The sequence below is a fragment of the Xenopus laevis genome, chromosome 2S, assembly GCF_017654675.1.
Source record: "Xenopus laevis strain J_2021 chromosome 2S, Xenopus_laevis_v10.1, whole genome shotgun sequence".
In the NCBI taxonomy this organism is placed as follows: Eukaryota; Metazoa; Chordata; class Amphibia; order Anura; family Pipidae; genus Xenopus; species Xenopus laevis.
Genome location: NC_054374.1, coordinates 160,749,284 through 160,770,080, shown reverse-complemented (window position 1 = coordinate 160,770,080; position 20,797 = coordinate 160,749,284). Strand labels below are relative to the sequence as shown.

Here is a 20,797-nt window from a genome sequence, read left to right as displayed (position 1 = left end):
GCTAACTTTGGCGCTGGCGTCAATGCAAATCGCGGCGAAATCGCTGCACTAATTCACACGCGGCGATTCTTTTTCTACTGTCGCCCAGAAACGCCCAGCGAGGCAACTTCGGACGACAATAGAAAACGAATCGCCGCGTGTGAATTAGCGCAGCGATTTCGCCGCGATTTGCATTGACGCCAGCGCCAAAGTTAGCAAAGCTATTTCGGCTTAAAAAACGCAGCAACAACTCGCTTCGCGCAGAATCGCGGCGAAATCGCGCCGTGTGCCCCTACCCTAACAACAGAACAATGGGAAGGTAACCAGATAGCAGCTCCCTAAAACAAGATAACAACTGCCTGGTAGATATAAGAACAGCACTCAATAGTAAAAGCCAAGTCCCACTGATACACTTTCAGTTACTAATCGCCTCGTCTTTTGAGCGACTATCTCCCTGAACTGCCTCAGCGTTTTTCCCCATAGGCTACAATGAAAAGTCGCCTGCGCTAATGCACACGCGGAAATGCGTTTTCAACAATCGCCCAAAGTTGCCTCAGTGAGGCAGTTCGGGGAGAAAGTCACTCAAAAGACGAGGCGATTAGTCGCCAGGCAACAAAATCTCCCTGAATCTCCTCGTGTGGCCTTACCCTAAGTAGGAGAAATAACAGCCTGCCAAAAAGCAGTTCCATCCTAAAGTACAGGCACAAGTCACATGACTGGGGCAGCTGGGAAACTGACAATATGTCTAGCCCCATGTCAGATTTCAAAATTGAATTGGTTTGCTCTTTTGAGAAATGGATTTCTCTGCAGAATTCTGCTGGAGCAGCACTATTAACTGATGTGTTTTGGAAAAAAACATGTTTTCCCATGGCAGTATCCCTTTAATGAATGTATTTATTTATGCCTTTTTGTTCTCTCATTTTGGATACATTGTTTCCGGAGTCAGAACCAGAAGTGAACAGCAATTTTGCATTAGCAATTACATTTATAAATCACTTTCAAACTTGTATAAATGAATTGGCATTGATGAAAACAAAGAAGCTTAATAAAGGGCTGGTATAGGCCGAAACGTTGCCGTATTAGTTGCACAAATAAAGGTTTAATCGAAGATCGGAGTGCTGCTGCAGTTGTTAATTTCATAAAGAAACACTACCATTAACTTTCTTTGTCTACAAAAATAACCAACGCGGTGGCCATAGATGTCCCCAGGTAATAGGAACGTCTCACTGACCTTGGCTACAGACCATGTCCTTGTCAGACTGTCCCAGCTTTCATGCTGCTCAGTGAATTTGCTTCAGTTAACAAATAAAACAGGTACCTCTAGGGTCAAATACATGGGTTACAGCCCAGTTTCTGCAGTTTAGACTAAATATAACATTTTCAGGTTTATACAGTATTTTTATTTTGCCTACTGTCCTTCAGATTTGGTTGGATGAAAACTTTCAAACTGAAAACCAGGCAACAAGACACCATCTCTCCCTACTATACCTGCTACCCCTCAACCTCTTCCCAGAGACTATTATCCCACTGTTACTATAGGCACCATCTCTCCCTACTATACCTGCTATCCCACAGTCACACTCCCTTCCTAGAGACTATTATCCACTGTTACTATAGGCACCATCTCTCCCTACTATACCTGCTATCCCACAGTCACACTCCCTTCCCAGAGACTATTATCCACTGTTACTATAGGCACCATCTCTCCCTACTATACCTGCTATCCCACAGTCACACTCCCTTCCCAGAGACTATTATCCACTGTTACTATAGGCACCATCTCTCCCTACTATACCTGCTATCCCACAGTCACACTCCCTTCCCAGAGACTATTATCCACTGTTACTATAGACACCATCTCTCCCTACTATACCTGCTATCCCACAGTCACACTCCCTTCCCAGAGACTATTATCCACTGTTACTATAGACACCATCTCTCCCTACTATACCTGCTATCCCACAGTCACACTCCCTTCCCAGAGACTATTATCCCACTGTTACTATAGGCATCATCTCTCCCTACTATACCTGCTATCCCACAGTCACACCTTCCCAGAGACTATTATCCACTGTTACTATAGACACCATCTCTCCCTACTATACCTGCTATCCCACAGTCACACTCCCTTCCCAGAGACTATTATCCACTGTTACTATAGGCACCATCTCTCCCTACTATACCTGCTATCCCACAGTCACACTCCCTTCCCAGAGATTATTATCCACTGTTACTATAGGCACCATCTCTCCCTACTATACCTGCTATCCCACAGTCACACTCCCTTCCCAGAGACTATTATCCCACTGTTACTATAGACACCATCTCTCCCTACTATACCTGCTATCCCACAGTCACACTCCCTTCCCAGAGACTATCATCCCACTGTTACTATAGGCACCATCTCTCCCTACTATACCTGCTATCCCACAGTCACACTCCCTTCCCAGAGATTATTATCCACTGTTACTATAGGCACCATCTCTCCCTACTATACCTGCTATCCCACAGTCACACTCCCTTCCCAGAGACTATAATCCACTGTTACTATAGGCACCATCTCTCCCTACTATACCTGCTATCCCACAGTCACACTCCCTTCCCAGAGACTATTATCCTTTGTTACTATAGGCACCATCTCTCCCTACTATACCTGCTATCCCACAGTCACACTCCCTTCCCAGAGACTATTATCCACTGTTACTATAGACACCATCTCTCCCTACTATACCTGCTATCCCACAGTCACACTCCCTTCCCAGAGACTATTATCCACTGTTACTATAGCCACCATCTCTCCCTACTATACCTGCTATCCCACAGTCACACTCCCTTCCCAGAGATTATTATCCACTGTTACTATAGACACCATCTCTCCCTACTATACCTGCTATCCCACAGTCACACTCCGTTCCCAGAGACTATTATCCACTGTTACTATAGACACCATCTCTCCCTACTATACCTGCTATCCCACAGTCACACTCCCTTCCCAGAGATTATTATCCCACTGTTACTATAGGCACCATCTCTCCCTACTATACCTGCTATCCCACAGTCACACTCCGTTCCCAGAGACTATTATCCACTGTTACTATAGACACCATCTCTCCCTACTATACCTGCTATCCCACAGTCACACTCCGTTCCCAGAGACTATTATCCACTGTTACTATAGACACCATCTCTCCCTACTATACCTGCTATCCCACAGTCACACTCCGTTCCCAGAGACTATTATCCACTGTTACTATAGACACCATCTCTCCCTACTATACCTGTTATCCCACAGTCACACTCCCTTCCCAGAGACTATTATCCACTGTTACTATAAACACCATCTCTCCCTACTATACCTGCTATCCCACAGTCACACTCACTTCCCAGAGACTATTATCCACTGTTACTATAGGCACCATCTCTCCCTACTATACCTGCTATCCCACAGTCACACTCCCTTCCCAGAGACTATTATCCACTGTTACTATAGACACCATCTCTCCCTACTATACCTGCTATCCCACAGTCACACTCCCTTCCCAGAGACTATTATCCACTGTTACTATAGGCACCATCTCTCCCTACTATACCTGCTATCCCACAGTCACACTCCCTCCCCAGAGACTATTATCCACTGTTACTATAGACACCATCTCTCCCTACTATACCTGCTATCCCACAGTCACACTCCCTTCCCAGAGACTATTATCCACTGTTACTATAGGCACCATCTCTCCCTACTATACCTGCTATCCCACAGTCACACTCCCTTCCCAGAGACTATTATCCCACTGTTACTATAGGCACCATCTCTCCCTACTATACCTGCTATCCCACAGTCACACTCCCTTCCCAGAGACTATTATCCACTGTTACTATAGGCACCATCTCTCCCTACTATACCTGCTATCCCACAGTCACACTCCCTTCCCAGAGACTATTATCCCACTGTTACTATAGGCACCATCTCTCCCTACTATACCTGCTATCCCACAGTCACACTCCCTTCCCAGAGACTATTATCCACTGTTACTATAGGCACCATCTCTCCCTACTATACCTGCTATCCCACAGTCACACTCCCTTCCCAGAGACTATTATCCCACTGTTACTATAGGCACCATCTCTCCCTACTATACCTGCTATCCCACAGTCACACTCCCTTCCCAGAGACTATTATCCACTGTTACTATAGGCACCATCTCTCCCTACTATACTGTATCTCACAGACACCCTTGCATATAGATTGCCCTAGTCCTTTTTGATACTTTCCTCTTTTTGTCCTTTAAACTTGAACCCTTTGTTTGGTGTATTTGCATCAGAACTTAAGAGCATGTTTTCATTGCCAATCATGGAACGTGCGTGGGAGCTGTTACTGCTCAGAAATCATTTTGGGAAGTCATTTGATGTATGTCAGTAGGACCCTGAGGAATATGGCAGGCAGGTATTATGCACGAGTCGGGGGGATCAGCTCAACCAATGATCACAGTCAGACAGAAAATGCTAGATGGATCAATAAATGAATAAGTGTTGTAACCTGCAAGCCCCTTTCAAGTGTGGTAATGGAAAACAGAGTTGTATTTTTACTTTTTTGCTATTTTCCTGTCACTCTCCTCTGACAACTATTTAACGGCGATGGAGGGCAAAATGATAGGCTGCTGCAGGGCTTGGGCTGAGCACATTTCAGGATTTCACAATTGTCAAGCATTAAAGGGGAAGTTTGGGTTCATTTTAGTTGGTTGCAGTGATGTGTGTGACTTTGCTGTTGTTTATTATTTTATCTTATAATACTTATTATGCAAGTCTATATTTCTAGGCTGAACTGGGTCTCCATTGCTCTATTATAGGGATCATGTGGTTGTTGTTGTGCAGAAGAGGGCAGGTTATTCTTCTCAGTCTCCTGTATCTGTATGCGAAACGCCCGTGCAAATTTGCCGGAAAAATTCGTCAGCGTAAAAAAAAAATTTTGCCGGGTCAAAAACGAGACGCTGCCGCCGTTTCGCAAATTTTTCACCGTTTCACAAAATTCGCGCAAAATTCGCAAATTTTTTGGTGAAGCGAAATGGCTCAAATTCGCCCATCACTATACAAGAGGTCCTCTGCACTATGCTGTCCCCCTACCCTGCTATGACTATCACTCATCCTACTTATCTCCTTCCACTGGTACTCATTACCCCCTGTTGATTGTACCCCCATATATATACAATTCATGCCTGTACCTACCCCTAGTTCCTAACCTGGTTCCTGCTCAACACTCTAATTATAATTCACTCAGGTGGTCGGTAGCATTGGGGTGAATCTGAACTATTTCTTTTTGCAGAAAATGGCGTGCAAAAAAATTGCGTGGCATGTGTGATGCACAACAATTTTTTTCACTCATTATAACTTGGCAAACAATTTTGTTCCTGGTGAGTCCAATATTCACATGGTGGGAACAGAATCTAACTCAAATTCCAAAACAAATGGATTTTCATGGGCCCTCCTTTATGTCAAAGCCCCAGACCAAATGGGAATAATATTTAGTCATTCATTCAATGAAAAAGAATTAAGAGACTAGAAACGAAGCCGTGACTTCACAGGAAGCAACGCTACTAGATTTTCTGAAGTTCTAAGCCTGTATTCGTTTTTAGATAAGAGGACGCTGCCAAAAATGCAACACGAGATTCTAAATTTAAATATGATGAAGTCAGTGTCTGCTCCTTGCACCTGTTTTTTCCCCTTTAGTTTTCAATGTAACCTCTTTGCGTATCGGTGCAGTTCACACTTATGGATTATCCAGAACATCTGTTCACTTTAATTAATTGGTGATATTTTTGCACTGTAGCTAAGTCGCATCTTCTACAGGTCAGGTCAGTACTTATTAAATACTGCCCATGTGCAATTGGATTTTATTCATTTTAAAAGGCTGTTCCACGTTCAGTAAGATTCACATGTATTGCATCCCGAATATAAAACTATCTCATCTCAAACATACGTTTGCTTTTCCAGAATCTGTAGATGACTGCCCCAGCAACTGTTATGGGAATGGTGAATGTGTCGCTGGAAACTGCCACTGCTTTCTTGGTTTCCTTGGACCAGACTGTGGGAGAGGTAAGGAAAGATCCCGTGGTGTGTTGAGTAATCAGGGTGTAAGTGCAGCCTGTGTGGTTCTGGTACGGTATATTATTTTCCCTGGAACCCAGCCTTAGGTTAAAACTCTATCTCAGGACATCGAACGAGACCTACTTGGGCTGATATGATATAGTAGGAGTCACCTGGAAAACTCAGTAGGACTCTTTTAGTTGCAATGTTTAAATGCATTACATCAGGATTCGTTTGCGAAGCTTTCCTTGTCTTGGTTGGTATAGTGTAACAGTATTACTCTAAGAAACATTCTTGGTTGGTATAGTATAGCAGGGCTCCTCTAGGAAACTTTATTGGTTGGTTTAGTGTTACAGTACTCCTCTAGGAACCGTTCTAGGTTCTATTATAGCGGGAATCCTCTAAGAACCTTTTTCTTTGGTTAGTTTAGTATAGCAGGACTCCTCTAGGAATCTGTTTATGGTTGTTATAGTGTAGCAGGGCTCCTCTAGGAACTGTTCTAGGTTCTAGTTTAGTGGGAATCCTTTAAGGACTTTTTCTTTGGTTGGTAATATAATATAGTAGCACTCCTCTAGGAACCTTTCTTGGTTGGTATAGTATAACAGGACTCCTCTATGAACCTTTCTGTGTTGACATAGTGTAAGAGGACTCCTCTAGGAACCTTTCTAGGTTCTAGTTTAGTTTCTAGTATAGCTGGACTCCGCTAAGAGCCTTTTTGGTGTAGTAGGACTTCTCTAGGAACCTTTCTTGGCTGGTATAGTATAGCAGGGCTCCTCTAGTAACCTTTATTTGTTGGTATAGTATAGCAGGGCTTCTCTAGGAACCTTTATTTGTTGGTATAGTATAGCAGGGCTTATCTAGGAACCTTTCTTGGTTGGTATAGTGTAAGAGGACTCCTCTATGAACCTTTCTTGGTTGGTATAAGGTAAGAGGTTGGTATAGTATAGCAGGGCTCCTCTAGGAACCTTTCTTGGTTGGTATAGGGTAAGAGGACTCCTCTAGGAACGTTTCTAAGTTTTAGTATAGCTGGACTCCGCTAAGAACCTTTTTCTTTGGTTGGTGTAGAATAATAGGTCTCCTCTAGGAACCTTTCTTGGTTGGTATAGTATTGCAGGGTTCTTCTAGGAACCTTTTTTGGTTGTTATAGTATAGCAGGACTACTCTAGGAACCTTTCTTGGTTAGTATAGTATAGCAGGGCTTCTCTAGGAACCATTCTTGGTTGATATAGTATAGTTGAGGTGTTCTAGGTTGGTACAGTATAGCAAAACTCCATAGGTCTAGGTTTTAGAGTCCCCCTCCCCCCTCAGAATCCCCATTAGCCTGGTACATTGCTGGTACTGTATACTAGGACACCCATGAAAATAACCTTAGATTATATAATTAGTTGGACTCCTAGAAATGATCTTAGATTGGAACTGTGCAGTAGGACTCCCATGGATAGCATCCTAGGTTAATAAAAAGGCCACTGGAAGTTGCCCTGTTTATACAGTACAGTACAATAAACCTACTTAGGTTGGCAGTAGGGCTCACCTAGAAACCTTCTTAGGCTGGTACAATACTGGTTGCCATTTTTCCCTTTTTGAGAAGGGTTATTTATAGATTGCTTCATTCATGATTATTACATACCCAACAGATACAATACCTCCTCTTATTTAATTCTTTATTCCTCCCGGCAGCATCGTGTCCTGTGTTGTGTAGCGGAAACGGACAGTATATGAAAGGTCGATGTTTGTGCCACAGCGGCTGGAAAGGGGCAGAGTGTGACGTTCCCACAAGTCAGTGCATCGATGTCACCTGCAGTAACCACGGGACTTGCATTATGGGTACCTGCATCTGCAACCCTGGGTACAAGGGTGAGAACTGCGAGGAAGGTAAGAGACATTCACAGGTCGCCTTTATACTGTCATCACAAAGATTCCATTTTGAAACATTTCATTTGTTTTTATAATTTTTATTGATAAAAGATATACATTTTAAAGCATCATGTGAAGCACGATAAGAATACTAAAATGCATAAGTCATGCAGCTAACATCACAAGAATATATAATAATTATATATAAATATAAACCAAAATAAAACATTTCATTTGTATCAGTCCTCATCAAATCTACTGCTATTGGATTTGACCCAAATATGTTTCAACTTCAGTTATCCAGAGCTTTAAAAGGACCAGTAACATCAAAAAAAAAATTTAAAAAAAATTGTTAGTATACATCAAAAAAAAAAACCCACCAAGACAAATGAAACTTTAAAATCTTTATTAAGAAACAACTTACCAAAACCAGTGGCGTAACTACTGGGGGAGCAAGGGGGTCTGATTGGGCCAGGGCTCGCACCCCCTCAGGGCCCGCACGCCACGAATAATTAAGCCAGATTGTACCAGTACAATGTTTTTTTTGGGGGGGTCTACACCTCCAGGTTTAAACCTGACAAAGGGAGGTCTAGACCCCCCCCCAAAACGATGTTCTGGTACAATCTGGCTTTGTTCTGCACTTTATGTAAAATGTTTATGTTAAATCTGGCTTAATAAAGGAAGAATTGCGCAGCAAAGAAGTGGTGAAGTTCTATGTCTATGAGTGGAAGTAACTTTGCAATATGATGACGTGGCTGTGTGTCTAGGAATAGCAACTCTGTGTAAATCAGCACAGTTGAAGTGTGAGTAGTGCTCCCTGCCTATCTATATTTACGGACTCCATATATGCACGACCATGTTTCTGACCCACGCCTAGGGTTGCCACCTGTCTGTATTTTAAAGGGCTGCCCGGGTCAAAACTTCCAAATAAGGAAAACCGGGCAGGATTCCCTTGATTGACACGGCGATCGGCCAATCGTCTATTGCTGGGTCATAGCCCCACTCCCTGACACCACAACCACTCCCATCTATGGCACTGCCCTGCCCCTGACATCATGACCCCGCCCCCTTGCCCGGTCTCCGCCATATGGAAAGGCAGCAACCGTACCCACACCTTTACACACAAATCCTGTCACTCATCCCCCAAACCCATTAGGTCCTGTCTACTTCATGGCCTGAGAATCACACTTTCCCGTCTCTTGGAGCCCTCCTCTTCCATGTGACTACTGATTTAAGGCCCAGATTTGTGGAAAGGCCACCAAGGACTGGGCCTAGGGCGGCAGGATTTTAGGCGGTTGCATGCTGCCCAACCACACCCACATTGGTTCAGAAAAACTGAGGGTGCACAGGAGATACAATAGTTTTTACATTTCCTGTTTGCCAATCCCCAAACTTTTTGCACAGGAGATAAAATAGTTTTAAAAATGTAAGTTTTTTTAAAAAAATTTAAATTTCCTACGCACCAATCCCCATTGCTACTGTGCCGATGATGAAAATGTGAGCAAATAGAAGGGAGGGGACGGGGCTACGAACGACATGGGGGCCTAGAAGTGCCCACTATGTAAATCTGGCCCTGGATTTAAGCACACCCTGTACTTATGGTGATCTTGTTGAGAGCTCAAAATGTTGTTTAAAAAAAGAAAGGGTTTAATATAGGATGTATACTGCTGTGACAGAATATTCCATAGTGGAAACTGCTATAAACTCAGCCATAAAGTGTGAAAGATCCCAACTAAGATATAATGAATCCTTATTGGAAGCAAAACAATATTATTGAGTTTATTTAATGTTTAAATTATTTTTTTAGCAGACTTAGGGTACAGAGGTCCAAATTATGAAAACCCCAGGTCCCGAGCATTCTGAATAACAGGTCCCATAACTGTATAATGTCCCCAAATGTTTAAACATCTCCATTAGTAAAATATTCTCAATTTGTTTCCAGTTAAACAATTTTTTGCTCATTCCGGCACATACGCCCCAGTAACCCTGTTCACATGTGAATTCCTTAGCCTTTGCCGATTATCATCTATGGTCCACTACCCCACCAAGTGGGAACATAAAGACAGGGAGAGTTTGAATCCTGCCCAGGGATTCCTCTCATTAAAGAACGTATCCCAGATCAGACCGGCAGCTAGGAGATTTAAGTTGCTATTGTCTCCAGCATCTTTTGAAGGGAGCTCATTTTATCTTGAAAAATGGCCCCAGGATTATGATAAATGGGAAGGTCGGAAATGCACATTCCCCTCTCCTAATCCTTGGCTGCGGAGCTGAGGCAGCAGAAAGGCTGCTGCTTATGATGGAGACCTTTTTTTTCCCAGTGACCTTCATTGAACATGATTAATTACCCAGCCATTTCTGCCTGTCAGTGGGCTCCTGATCTTTGTCCCTCTCATCAGTTGGGAGGTTGGGATGTTCTCACCGGGCACCTTTCTTCCCTGTGACTTTGTGTAACAACACTAACAGATGTCACAACATTCTGAAAAACAGAAGAGATTTAATGCTCCAGCCTCTTTAAAGCAAAGCCCTGTGGTATGGGGATCTGCTGCCATTTTCTACACTTGCCATGGTCAAGAAATGGCGGCCATTTTTGTATTACAGGAAACAATGAGTCCCTTAAAGGAGCATGAATATTAGGCCATTAAAATGCATAAATCAACAGCCTAATGGGGTACTTGTGGTGGCCATTTTTGTATTACAGGAAACAATGAGTCCCTTAAAGGAACATGAATATTAAGCCATTAAAATACATATATCAACAGCCTAATGGGGTACTTGTGGTGGCCATTTTTGTATTACAGGAAGCAATGAGTCCCTTAAAGGAACATAAATATTAGACCGTTAAAATGCATAAAACAACAGCCGTATGGGTTACTTGTTAGTCACTGCATCTATATTCTTCTCAACTTCCTCTTTCACTTCCTGGTTCTGCCGAGTCAGTAGCTAGTACAAAAATACGCAGATAAGCCCATTGTATAGTAAACTGCTCCTTATCTGGAAATCTAGCAGATTAGAGGAGCGAGGGGGTTTGTTTTCTGGAACCCTTATACCCCATACTGTGTACAGGGCTGTGGGGGATAGGGATGTCGCGGACTGTTCTGCGGCGAACTTGTTCGCGCGAACATCGGCTGTTCGCGTCCGCCGCAAGTTCGCGAACGTCGCGCGACGTTCGCCAATAGGCGTTCGCGTCAAAATCGTTCGACCATTCGGTCGCTAAAATCGAACGATTTTCGTTCGATTCGAACGAAAATCGTTCGATCGAACGATTAAAATCCTTCGATCGTTCGAATCGAACGATTTTCGGATGTTCGAAGTTCGCGAACTGTTCGCGAACTGTTCGCATTTTTTGCCGGTGTTCGCGAACGGCGTTCGCGAACACATTATCGGCGGTTCGCTACATCCCTAGTGGGGGAATTTAAGGAAAAAAAATAAAAACCATTTTGAATTAGTGCTTTAAAAAAAAAAAAATCCGTAAAAAGTTATCTTGTCTTACAGGAAGTGGCGGCCATTTTGTATTAGAGGAAAGAGTGACTCTCTTAAAGGAATAAGAATATTATGCCAATAACATGCATAAAACGACCGACATATTGTGTAATTGTAATTATGGTGTAATTGGGTATCTTTTCCAGAATGATCCATGACATATATTATTTATTCTTAGCATTCTTGCATTCAAGATCCAAATGTTTGTGTTAATTGTCTTTTGATTGGCTGATAACATTTGCCTACAAGTTGTTGTTTTTGATTGGTTATTGCCACGTACATAGGTATTACTCCCTCTAACTAGTTCATGACCTGTTACAGTGGACTGCATTGACCCAACCTGCTCTGGACGTGGAGTGTGCGTTAGAGGAGAGTGCCACTGTGCACTCGGCTGGGGAGGAGCAAGCTGTGAGAATCCTAGAGCTACCTGCTTGGACCAGTGTTCTGGACATGGGACGTTTCAAGTGGAGACTGGCGTCTGCTCCTGTGACCCCAACTGGACTGGACACGACTGCTCAACAGGTAATCGCTCTAGTAGAGGATTTTCTTTTAAAACAGTGGTTTTTTTCAGGTTTTCAGATGGGTTTGATCTTAATTTGCCTCCTCTAAGTTTTTCTGCTGTAATTAAAGACCTCTTTCAACATGAGTTCAATGAATCGGTCTTATGGTGAACATACGTTTTGCCTTTTGTTTTAATTAAGAAACAAGAAACCAGACAAAAATGTGAAACCAGTTGCGCACTTTCAACTTCCTCTTTTACTTCCTGGTTCTGCCGAGTCACTGTTTGCAGAGGAGTAGCCAGCACACAATAAGGCGGCAGAATAATGAGCTGCTGCTTATCTGGAAGTCTGACAAAGACTGCAGATTAGGGAAGTGCGGGGGGTTTGTTTTCTGGAACCCCACGGATACCCCACATTGCATAAGGGGGAATTTAAGGGAAAAAATAAAGCAATTTTCCTTTAGTGTTTTAAAAAAATAATCCGTAAATAGTAATATTGTCTTACCATTAGGGATGAGCGAATCTATTCCATTGCACTTTACCGAAAAATTAACAAAATGCCAAAAAATTTGTGAAGCGCTATGTTAATGGGTGTCAATGCAAAGATTTTTTGCGTGCGCTACAATTTTTTTCTCGATCCAGATGTATTAGTCAATGCAGGGGCTTAACTATAGAGGAAGCAGACCCTGCGACTGCAGGGGGGCCCAGGAGTTATAGGGGCCCCACAAGGCCCTAATTCATATACAATTTCAATAAATATTGGAGAAACAAGTCGACCTCTAAACATTTTGGGGGCCTGAAAAACAATTTGCTGTGGGGCCCAGTAATATCTAGTTACGCCACTGAGTCAATGCCCATATTTTCTTACTTTTTTTGTCTTATCGACAGTTTTGTCTTGGCGACTTTATTGCATTAAAGTAATTTGGCATTTTTTCTTATGGGTCATTTTATTTGCCTTTGCCAACAATTTTGTAGCAGCCACTTTTTTGTTGCAGCCAAATTCTCCGCTGTGAATTTTCGCTGCAGTCTTGCTGAAAAATTTGCAGGTGTCGAAGTGCGGAATTTTGCCGCGATTCCATGACTGGCGAATAAATTCGCTCATGACTACGTACCGTTAATCTGCTTTCTGGATGCTGAGGTGCGTCGTCCTGGCAAGGAGACTGCAGTTTCTATATTAGAGAAAGGCAGAATGAAGTCAAGTAAAAATATTCCTTCCGTGCCTTCTTGGAAGCTATTTTAGAGGTGATTTTTCCCTCTAAGGCCTGTTGCGTTTCATCATTGGTAACCTGACAGCTGCATCACGTACTGACCCAGAAGCCACAGATCACTGACACTGTATATTCATCCAAGCAGCATCGTTCCAGTTGACTGGCCAGACACTTGCCGTACACGATGCTGTTGATGGATCAGAATTCACAAGGCGCGTCCATGTGCCGGCATTCAGACTGTGCACCTAATGTATCTTTCTAGTTATTGTCATATCTCTGATCAAAAACAATGCTGGTGATAAACCAGAGCTCCCCTCCTCAGGGCTCTAAACACAGTGTTTAGAGCCCTGAGGAGGGGAGCTCTGGTTTATCACCATGCTTTCCGATGACAGGATCCCTTTAAATCTCATGTTTGATACTCTTGGCCACCCACTGCATTCTTTGGGGAGAAGACTCCCCAGCCTCCTCCCTTCCTTAAACTTCTCATTGAAAGGGTGTGAATATCTCCAGAGGAGACATAAACCCTCTCCTAGTTACTGGAGTAAATGCCATTCGGCCAAATGGAGACCACAAGATCATGTGTCTGGTTTTCATCAACGGATATGGAACCAGGAGGCAAAAGGTTAGAGCCTGCCACTACTGTACATAAGCCCGCCACCCTACTAGAAAATTATTTATAGGCCCCATAAATCAGGGAGCTAATTAGTAAACCGTATCAGGCCATGGAGAAGTCAACGAATTCCCACCGGCACGCAGTTATTTTAATAGCGGGCTGAGATGCGGAGTTGGGTAAGCTTGTTGACAACAAGGTATTATTAGGAATATGGTGTTATAATATGACATCAAGTGCTAAGACAGCGTTGTACAGCTGGAGACCGGTTAGGCATGGTTTTTTTTAATGGCCCTTGGCCTCCATGAGCATTCATCATCCTCATTTATTTATTTCTATAGCACCGACAAGATACGCAGTGTTTTATTTTAATTATAACAAAGAGCAGTTGTTTTTCTACTCAAAACATGGAATCAATAGCCCCAAATATTCCCAACCTCCTCCCCCTACCACCGCATTTCTGACAAATAGGATTATATGTAGTGAAGAGTGAATTGTTTTTTTCCGCCAGACATGGATTCACGTGAAATTCAGCGTTTCGCATCTACAATTTTTTTTTTTTACAAAACTTTGGCAAAAATCCAACACAATACATTTCACCACGACAGAAAAGTCACAGAAAAGACAAAATTGTCGCCATAAGAAAAAACACCCATTGGCTTTAACGCATTTGGACGAAAAGTCCAAATGCGTTAAAGAAGTCGTCACAAGAAAAACACCCATTGACTTCAATGCATTTGGAGTAAGGAAAAACTTTTTGAGCATAAAAATAAATTTGACACCCAATGCATTTGCAAATGATTCGCCATTTTGCAAAATTTTTTGTACTTTTGCAAATTTTCTGGCGAAGCGAAATGGGACAGATTTGCTTATCACAAGTTATATGCACAGGCCTTTTTGGGTTCAGAACCTCCAGCTTCAATGTGTTTTGCTAATGCAAAATATTTGCAGTTTCGCTAATTTTCATGCGGAGTGAAACGGAACAGATTCGCTTATCACTAATTATATGCACGCACAGGCCTTTATGGGTTCAGAACCTCCAACTTCAATGCGTTTTGCAAATTTTTTGCTGTTTTGCAAATTGTTTGCAGTTTCGCTAATTTTCTGGCGGAGTGAAAAGGAACAGATTCGCTTATCACTAATTATATGCACTCACAGGCCTTTTTGGGTTCAAAACCTCCAGCTTCAATGCGTTTTGCTAATTTCTTTTGCTGTTTTGCAATTTTTTTTGCATTTTTGCAAATTTTCTGGAGAAGCGAAATGGGACGGATTCGCTCATGACTAATTATATGTAGGGATGCACCAAGTCCACTATTTTGGATTCGGCCGAATCCTTAGTGAAAGATTCGGCCGAATACCAAACCGAATCCGAATCCTAATTTGCATATGCTAATTAGGGGTGGGAAGGGGAAAACATGTTTTACTTCCTTGTTTTGTGACAAAAAGTCATGTGATTTCCCTCCCCGCCCCTAATTTGCATATGCAAATTAGGATTCAGTTTGGCCGGGCAGAAGGATTCGGCCGAATCCTAATTCAGTTGAAAAAGGCCGAATCCCGAACCGAATCCTGGATTCGGTGCATTCCTAATTATATGTACTCACAGGCCCTTTTCAATTTAGAACCTCCAGCCACATGAAATTGCTATTAAAGGGTCGGTGACCCTGGAAACAAGGAAACAAATTGCTTACTATTCCAGCCTGTCGGTCAAACAGCTGCCTCGTTACTGGGGATAAAAAATACAACAATAACTAGAGGGCCATGAAACAAACAAAGAGTTTTAGGGCAGAGACAGACAAGAAAATTCTCTTCTTCAGGCGACTAATCTCCTCGAACTGCCTCCCCGCCGGGTTAGAATCTAAATTGCCAACGGGATGGCACTTGGACCGATTCGTTTTCCGAAGTCGCCGAAGTTTCCTCTGAGGCAACTGCGGGCGACATCGGAAAACAAATCGGTCCAAGTGCCATCCCGTTGGCAATTTAGATTCTAGCTCGGCGGGGAGGCAGTTCGAGGAGATTAGTCGCCGGAAAAATAAGAGATTTGTTGCCTGGCGACTAAATCTCCCCGAATCTTCTCGTCTGTCTCTGCCCTTATAAGGGTAATGGCACATGGAGAGATTTGAGCCCCATGGGCAATTACCCAAAAAACCAGAATAGACAACAGAACCAGGACATGTGAATGCCCCACCACCAATTATCTGTATATTACTCTATTATACTGTGTAGGTAGCAAAAAATAAGAACCTTAGTAGTCTGTATTATGATTGTTAACATGCCCAGGCGAATCAATATCTGGCACCTGCAGTGAATGCACCGACCCCCTTGTATAAATGGCGACCGTTTAAATCCATGAAAGGGGAATAAATTCAGCTCAGCGCTCGCAGAACGGGGGCCCAAGCAGCATGGGGGGAAATTTATATTGTTGTTTTATTTTCAGCAGAACCGCAGTTAAGGGAATGAAAGGCCGATCTCTCCAACTGAAGAGGCAGTAAAATCGACAGTTCTTTACCATTTATTTTAATAAGCTCCCAACCAGCTGCAGCCGCTCAATAACCCTGTCAGTGCCAGTGGATTGTAGATCTGTTCAGTTCTGTGAGGTTAAACAAGTGGTTAATACTGGCTCAGCGCTAAGCGGACTCTCAGTTCTCCAGCATAAAGGCTGAACATGGTTTCTATAGGTTAGAAACGCTTACAGGTATGGGATCTATTATCCAAAACCTCAGGGTTTCCCTATAAGGGATTTTTCTGTAATTTGGATCTTTATACCTTAACCCTCATATGTAATATAAGGCACTAAGTTTGCCCAGGAGCAGTAACTTGAAACAGATGACCAGTAAATGCTACCTGCTGATTGGTTGCTATGGGTTACTGCCCCGGGCAAACTTAGTGCATTTTATTTAGGGATGCACTGAATCCACTATTTTGGATTCGGCTGAACTTCCGAATCCTTTGTGAATGATTTGGCTGAATACCGAATCCGAATCCTAATTTGCATATGCAAATTAGGGGTGGGAAGGGGAAAACATTTTTTACTTCCTTGTTTTGTGACAAAAAGTCATGTGATTTCCCTCCACGCCCCTAATTTGCACATGCAAATTCGGATTCGGTTCGGCCAGGCAGAAGGATTTGGCCGAATCCGAATCCTGCTGAAAAAGGCTGAATCCTGACCGAATCCCGAACCGAATCCTGGATTTGTTGCATCCCTAATTTTATTACATAACCCCCCTTTGTCTGCTAGAAATTATTTTAACATTAAATTAACCCAATAGGCTGGTTTTGCTTCCAATAAGGATTAATTATATCTTAGTTGGGATCAAGTACAAGCTACTGTTTTATTATAACAGAGCTTCCATTTTTTTAAAATATGAATTACTTGCTTAAAATTTAATCTATGGGAGACGGACTTTCCGTAATTCTGAGCTTTTAGGTTAATGGGTTTCCGGATACGGATCTAATTCCTGTATTGGCGAAGGTTATTCTGCCCCACAATCAGTATTTATCTACGGGTTTCCACACTGCTTTTTTAGGGTGGTGGCACACAAGGCTACTGTGGGAGATTAGTCGCCCAGCGTCAAATTGCCTCTTCTTCGGGCGACTAATCTCCGCTAAATGCCTTCCTGCCGGTTAGAATGTTAATCACTGGCGGGATGGCACTCGGATCACTTCAGCTTTCCGAAGTCGCCCAAAGTTTACTCGTGATCCAGAAAGAGCTGAATTACTTTAAAGCCATCTCCCATAGACTTCATTTTATCCAAATAATAATTGGGTTTAATTAATGTTTACTTAACGTATTAAGATCCAAATTCAGGAAAGATCTGTTATCCTGAAAGCCCCCGGTCTCGAGCATTCTGGATAACAGGTCCCATACCTGTACCAGCCAATTTCCCCTGTAACATAGAATCTATGATGCTAATTGGTGTACTGGTATAGGATCCATTATCCGGAAACCCATTATCCTGAAAGCTCTGAATTACGGGAAGGCCATCTCCCCATTATCCATTTTATCTTGATAATACAAATGTTTAAAAATAATTTCCTTTTTCGCTGTAATAATAAAACAGTAGCTTGTACTTGATCCCAACTAAGATATAATTAATCCTTATTGGAGGCAAAACCAGCCTATTGGATTTATGTGATGCTTACATGATTTTCTAGTAGATTTAAAGTATGAAGATCCAAATTATAGAAAGATCTGTTGTCCGGAAAAATCCAGGTCGCTAGCATTCTGGATAACAGGTCCCATGTTTATACCAGTGATGTTACCAGAGGAGGCAGCAGGTTTGGGTGTTTTTTTCCTTTATTGCATATTTTTCGAAAAAAGCGGCGTCTCAATCCCCCAAATTGCGCCATTACCGGTCCATTGCTGGATCTGGAAACTATGACAAACGGCAATTTGCATGGAATTCCTAAAAGCAGTGACTGCACAAGTGACTCTGGTTCCTAAACAGACTGAGACCGGTACTAGTGATCTGCGGGTTGAGAAAAACTCGACCCATACGTGACTCGGATCCACGCCTGCCCGCACCTGACTTCCGCTGTTCTTTTATAGACGCACCCCACAATGACATCACAAAAGGAGTGGGATGGGCAGGAGCACGCCTAGAAAACTGGAGCCCGTCCGACCCTTGGGTATCGGGCCAACCAGCACATCACTAGCATGTAGATATTGATCCTGATGTGCAGTGCAGGTATGGGACCTATTATCCAGAATGCTCAGGACCTGGAGTTTTCCAGTTAACGGATCCTTCTGTAATTTGGATCTTCATACTTTAAATCTACTAGAAAATCATGTAAACATGAAATAAACCCAATAGGCTGGTTTTGCTTCCAATAAGGATTAATTATATCTTAGTTGGGATCAAGTACAAGCGACTGTTTCATTATTACACAGAAAAAGGAAACCATTTATAAAAATTCGGATTATTTGATTACAATGGAGTCTATGGGAGATGGCCATTCCGTAATTCAGAGCTTTTTGGATAAGCAGTTTCCAAATAATGGATCCTATACCTGTAATAATACTCCGGGGTTAGGTGCAAACTCCTTACTGATTGCATTGGGGGTCTCTCTATATTCTTTGTTTCCTTTAATCCCTCTTGTTATTATTATATTTCATCTCCCTTTCACCGTCTTGTCGGAGAGGTCAAACACACACTCAGTGTCTCTAATAGGAAATATCAAGCTTCCTTCTGAAGTCAGGCCCTTACAGGGAGCCGGCGTTACTCCAATTCATTGGCCCCTTGTGATGCCAAAGGACAAGTGTTTTTTTTTTCAGATCTGGAAATAGAGAGGGGTCAGAAGTCAGTGAGAGCCCCCGGCAGCACTTTAAAATATATGAGAGGCCGCATATATATATGTGTCCGATATGTATTGCCTTATTGATCCGCGGGAATGGAGCAGAAAAATGTATAATATATATAATGTGAGCGGGGACGTGCCGCAGTACAGGCGCACATCTGAGTCTGCTCCAGCAGGAGACCAATAAAAACAATACACTGAATAAATAGGAGATTGGATTGGACGCTCGTAAATTTGCCTCTTTGATGTTCTTTTAGCAGAGCCGTTGAATTAATACGGGGAGGAGGGTCGCTCTCATACATCCGTGTCATACAGGGAATCTGCAGGCAATATATGTAGGAAAGGATGTTATATAGTGAATAAAGTACCCCCTTTTGTAAAATATAAGGATATTATAAGTTACGGAGGAGTTTCATGACCATATAAAAACACGAGGCCGAAGGCCATGGAACTCTGAGGTAACTTCTAATATCCTCATATTTTGCAACTGGGGGTACTTTATTTATTATAATACACAAGTTTTAGGGAGTCATGTGACAGAAATGACATCAGAACCGTTTATAAGGATATAATTTACAAGATATATATGGCTTTTGTGTATTATATAGTGAATAAAGTACCCCCTCTTGTAAAATATAAGGATATTATAAGTTACCGAGGAGTTTCATGACCATATAAAAACACGAGGCCGAAGGAACTCCGAGGTGACTTCTAATATCCTCATATTTTGCAACTGGGGGTACTTTATTTATTATAATACACAAGTTTCAGTGAGTCATGTGACAGAAATGACATCAGAACTCACCGTTTATAATTCATGACATCAGAACTCACCGTTTATAAGGATATCATTTACAAGATAGTCATGGCTTTTGTGTATTATAATCTTATAATACACAAAAGCCATATATATCTTGTAAATTATATCCTTATAAACGGTTCTGATGTCATTTCTGTCACATGACTCACTGAAACTTGTGTATTATAATAAATAAAGTACCCCCAGTTGCAAAATATGAGGATATTAGAAGTCACCTCGGAGTTCCTTCGGCCTCGTGTTTTTATATGGTCATGAAACTCCTCGGTAACTTATAATATCCTTATATTTTACAAGAGGGGGTACTTTATTCACTATATATTATGAAAGCGGGGGGTCAGCTTCTCATACTCCTCAGTAAATCTCGGGGAGAGCTGCGGCCTATTTATCAAGAAAATATGAGCATTATTCTGGCTTAAATCGCTTTACACAGCTTAAAGGGGTGGTTTATCTTTAAGTTAACTTTCAGTATGTTATAGAATGGCCAACTTTTCAATTGGTCTTCATGTTTTATTTTCTATAGTTTTTGAATTATTTTCCTTTTTCTTCTGACTCTTTCCAACTTTCAAATGGGGATCACCGACCCCATCTAAAAACAAATGTTCTGTTAAGGTGGCCATAGATGTAACAATTACGATCTTTCTTGGAAAGGTTGGTGGTTTCAATACACACGTGTAGAGCTGAATTTTAAAATATACATATAGAGACAATAGAATTCTACCTGTATGTGTCTATTCAGCACTAACAATGGCCGATGTTCGTGTCCCTTCAAAGATTCCCAATCAAAATTTTCTGGTCAGCCCGATCAGCGACCCGAAAGATATTCAAGTCTTCTGCCGATATCTTTTCACACCATACACAAAGCTAATATTGTACGAAAATTAGTTTTGTATGATATTATCTGTGCGTCTATGGCCACCTTAAGGCTACAAACAGGGCCGCTCCGGCCATGAGGCAAGGTGAGAATCTTGCCT

General features: G+C 42.2%; 1 protein-coding gene across 8 annotated transcripts in view; it reads left to right on the top strand.

Annotated features, from left to right (window-relative positions):
- LOC108710030 (teneurin-4) overlaps positions 1–20,797 on the top strand; it is an 835,304-nt gene that overhangs the window by 720,339 nt on the left and 94,168 nt on the right. For all 8 annotated transcript variants that reach the window (XM_041584600.1, XM_041584599.1, XM_041584601.1 and 5 more), the window contains 3 exons: positions 5,968–6,069; positions 7,738–7,932; positions 11,716–11,916. In XM_041584600.1, the coding sequence (XP_041440534.1) occupies positions 5,968–6,069; positions 7,738–7,932; positions 11,716–11,916 (498 nt within the window). The remainder of the gene's footprint in view (positions 1–5,967; positions 6,070–7,737; positions 7,933–11,715; positions 11,917–20,797) is intronic.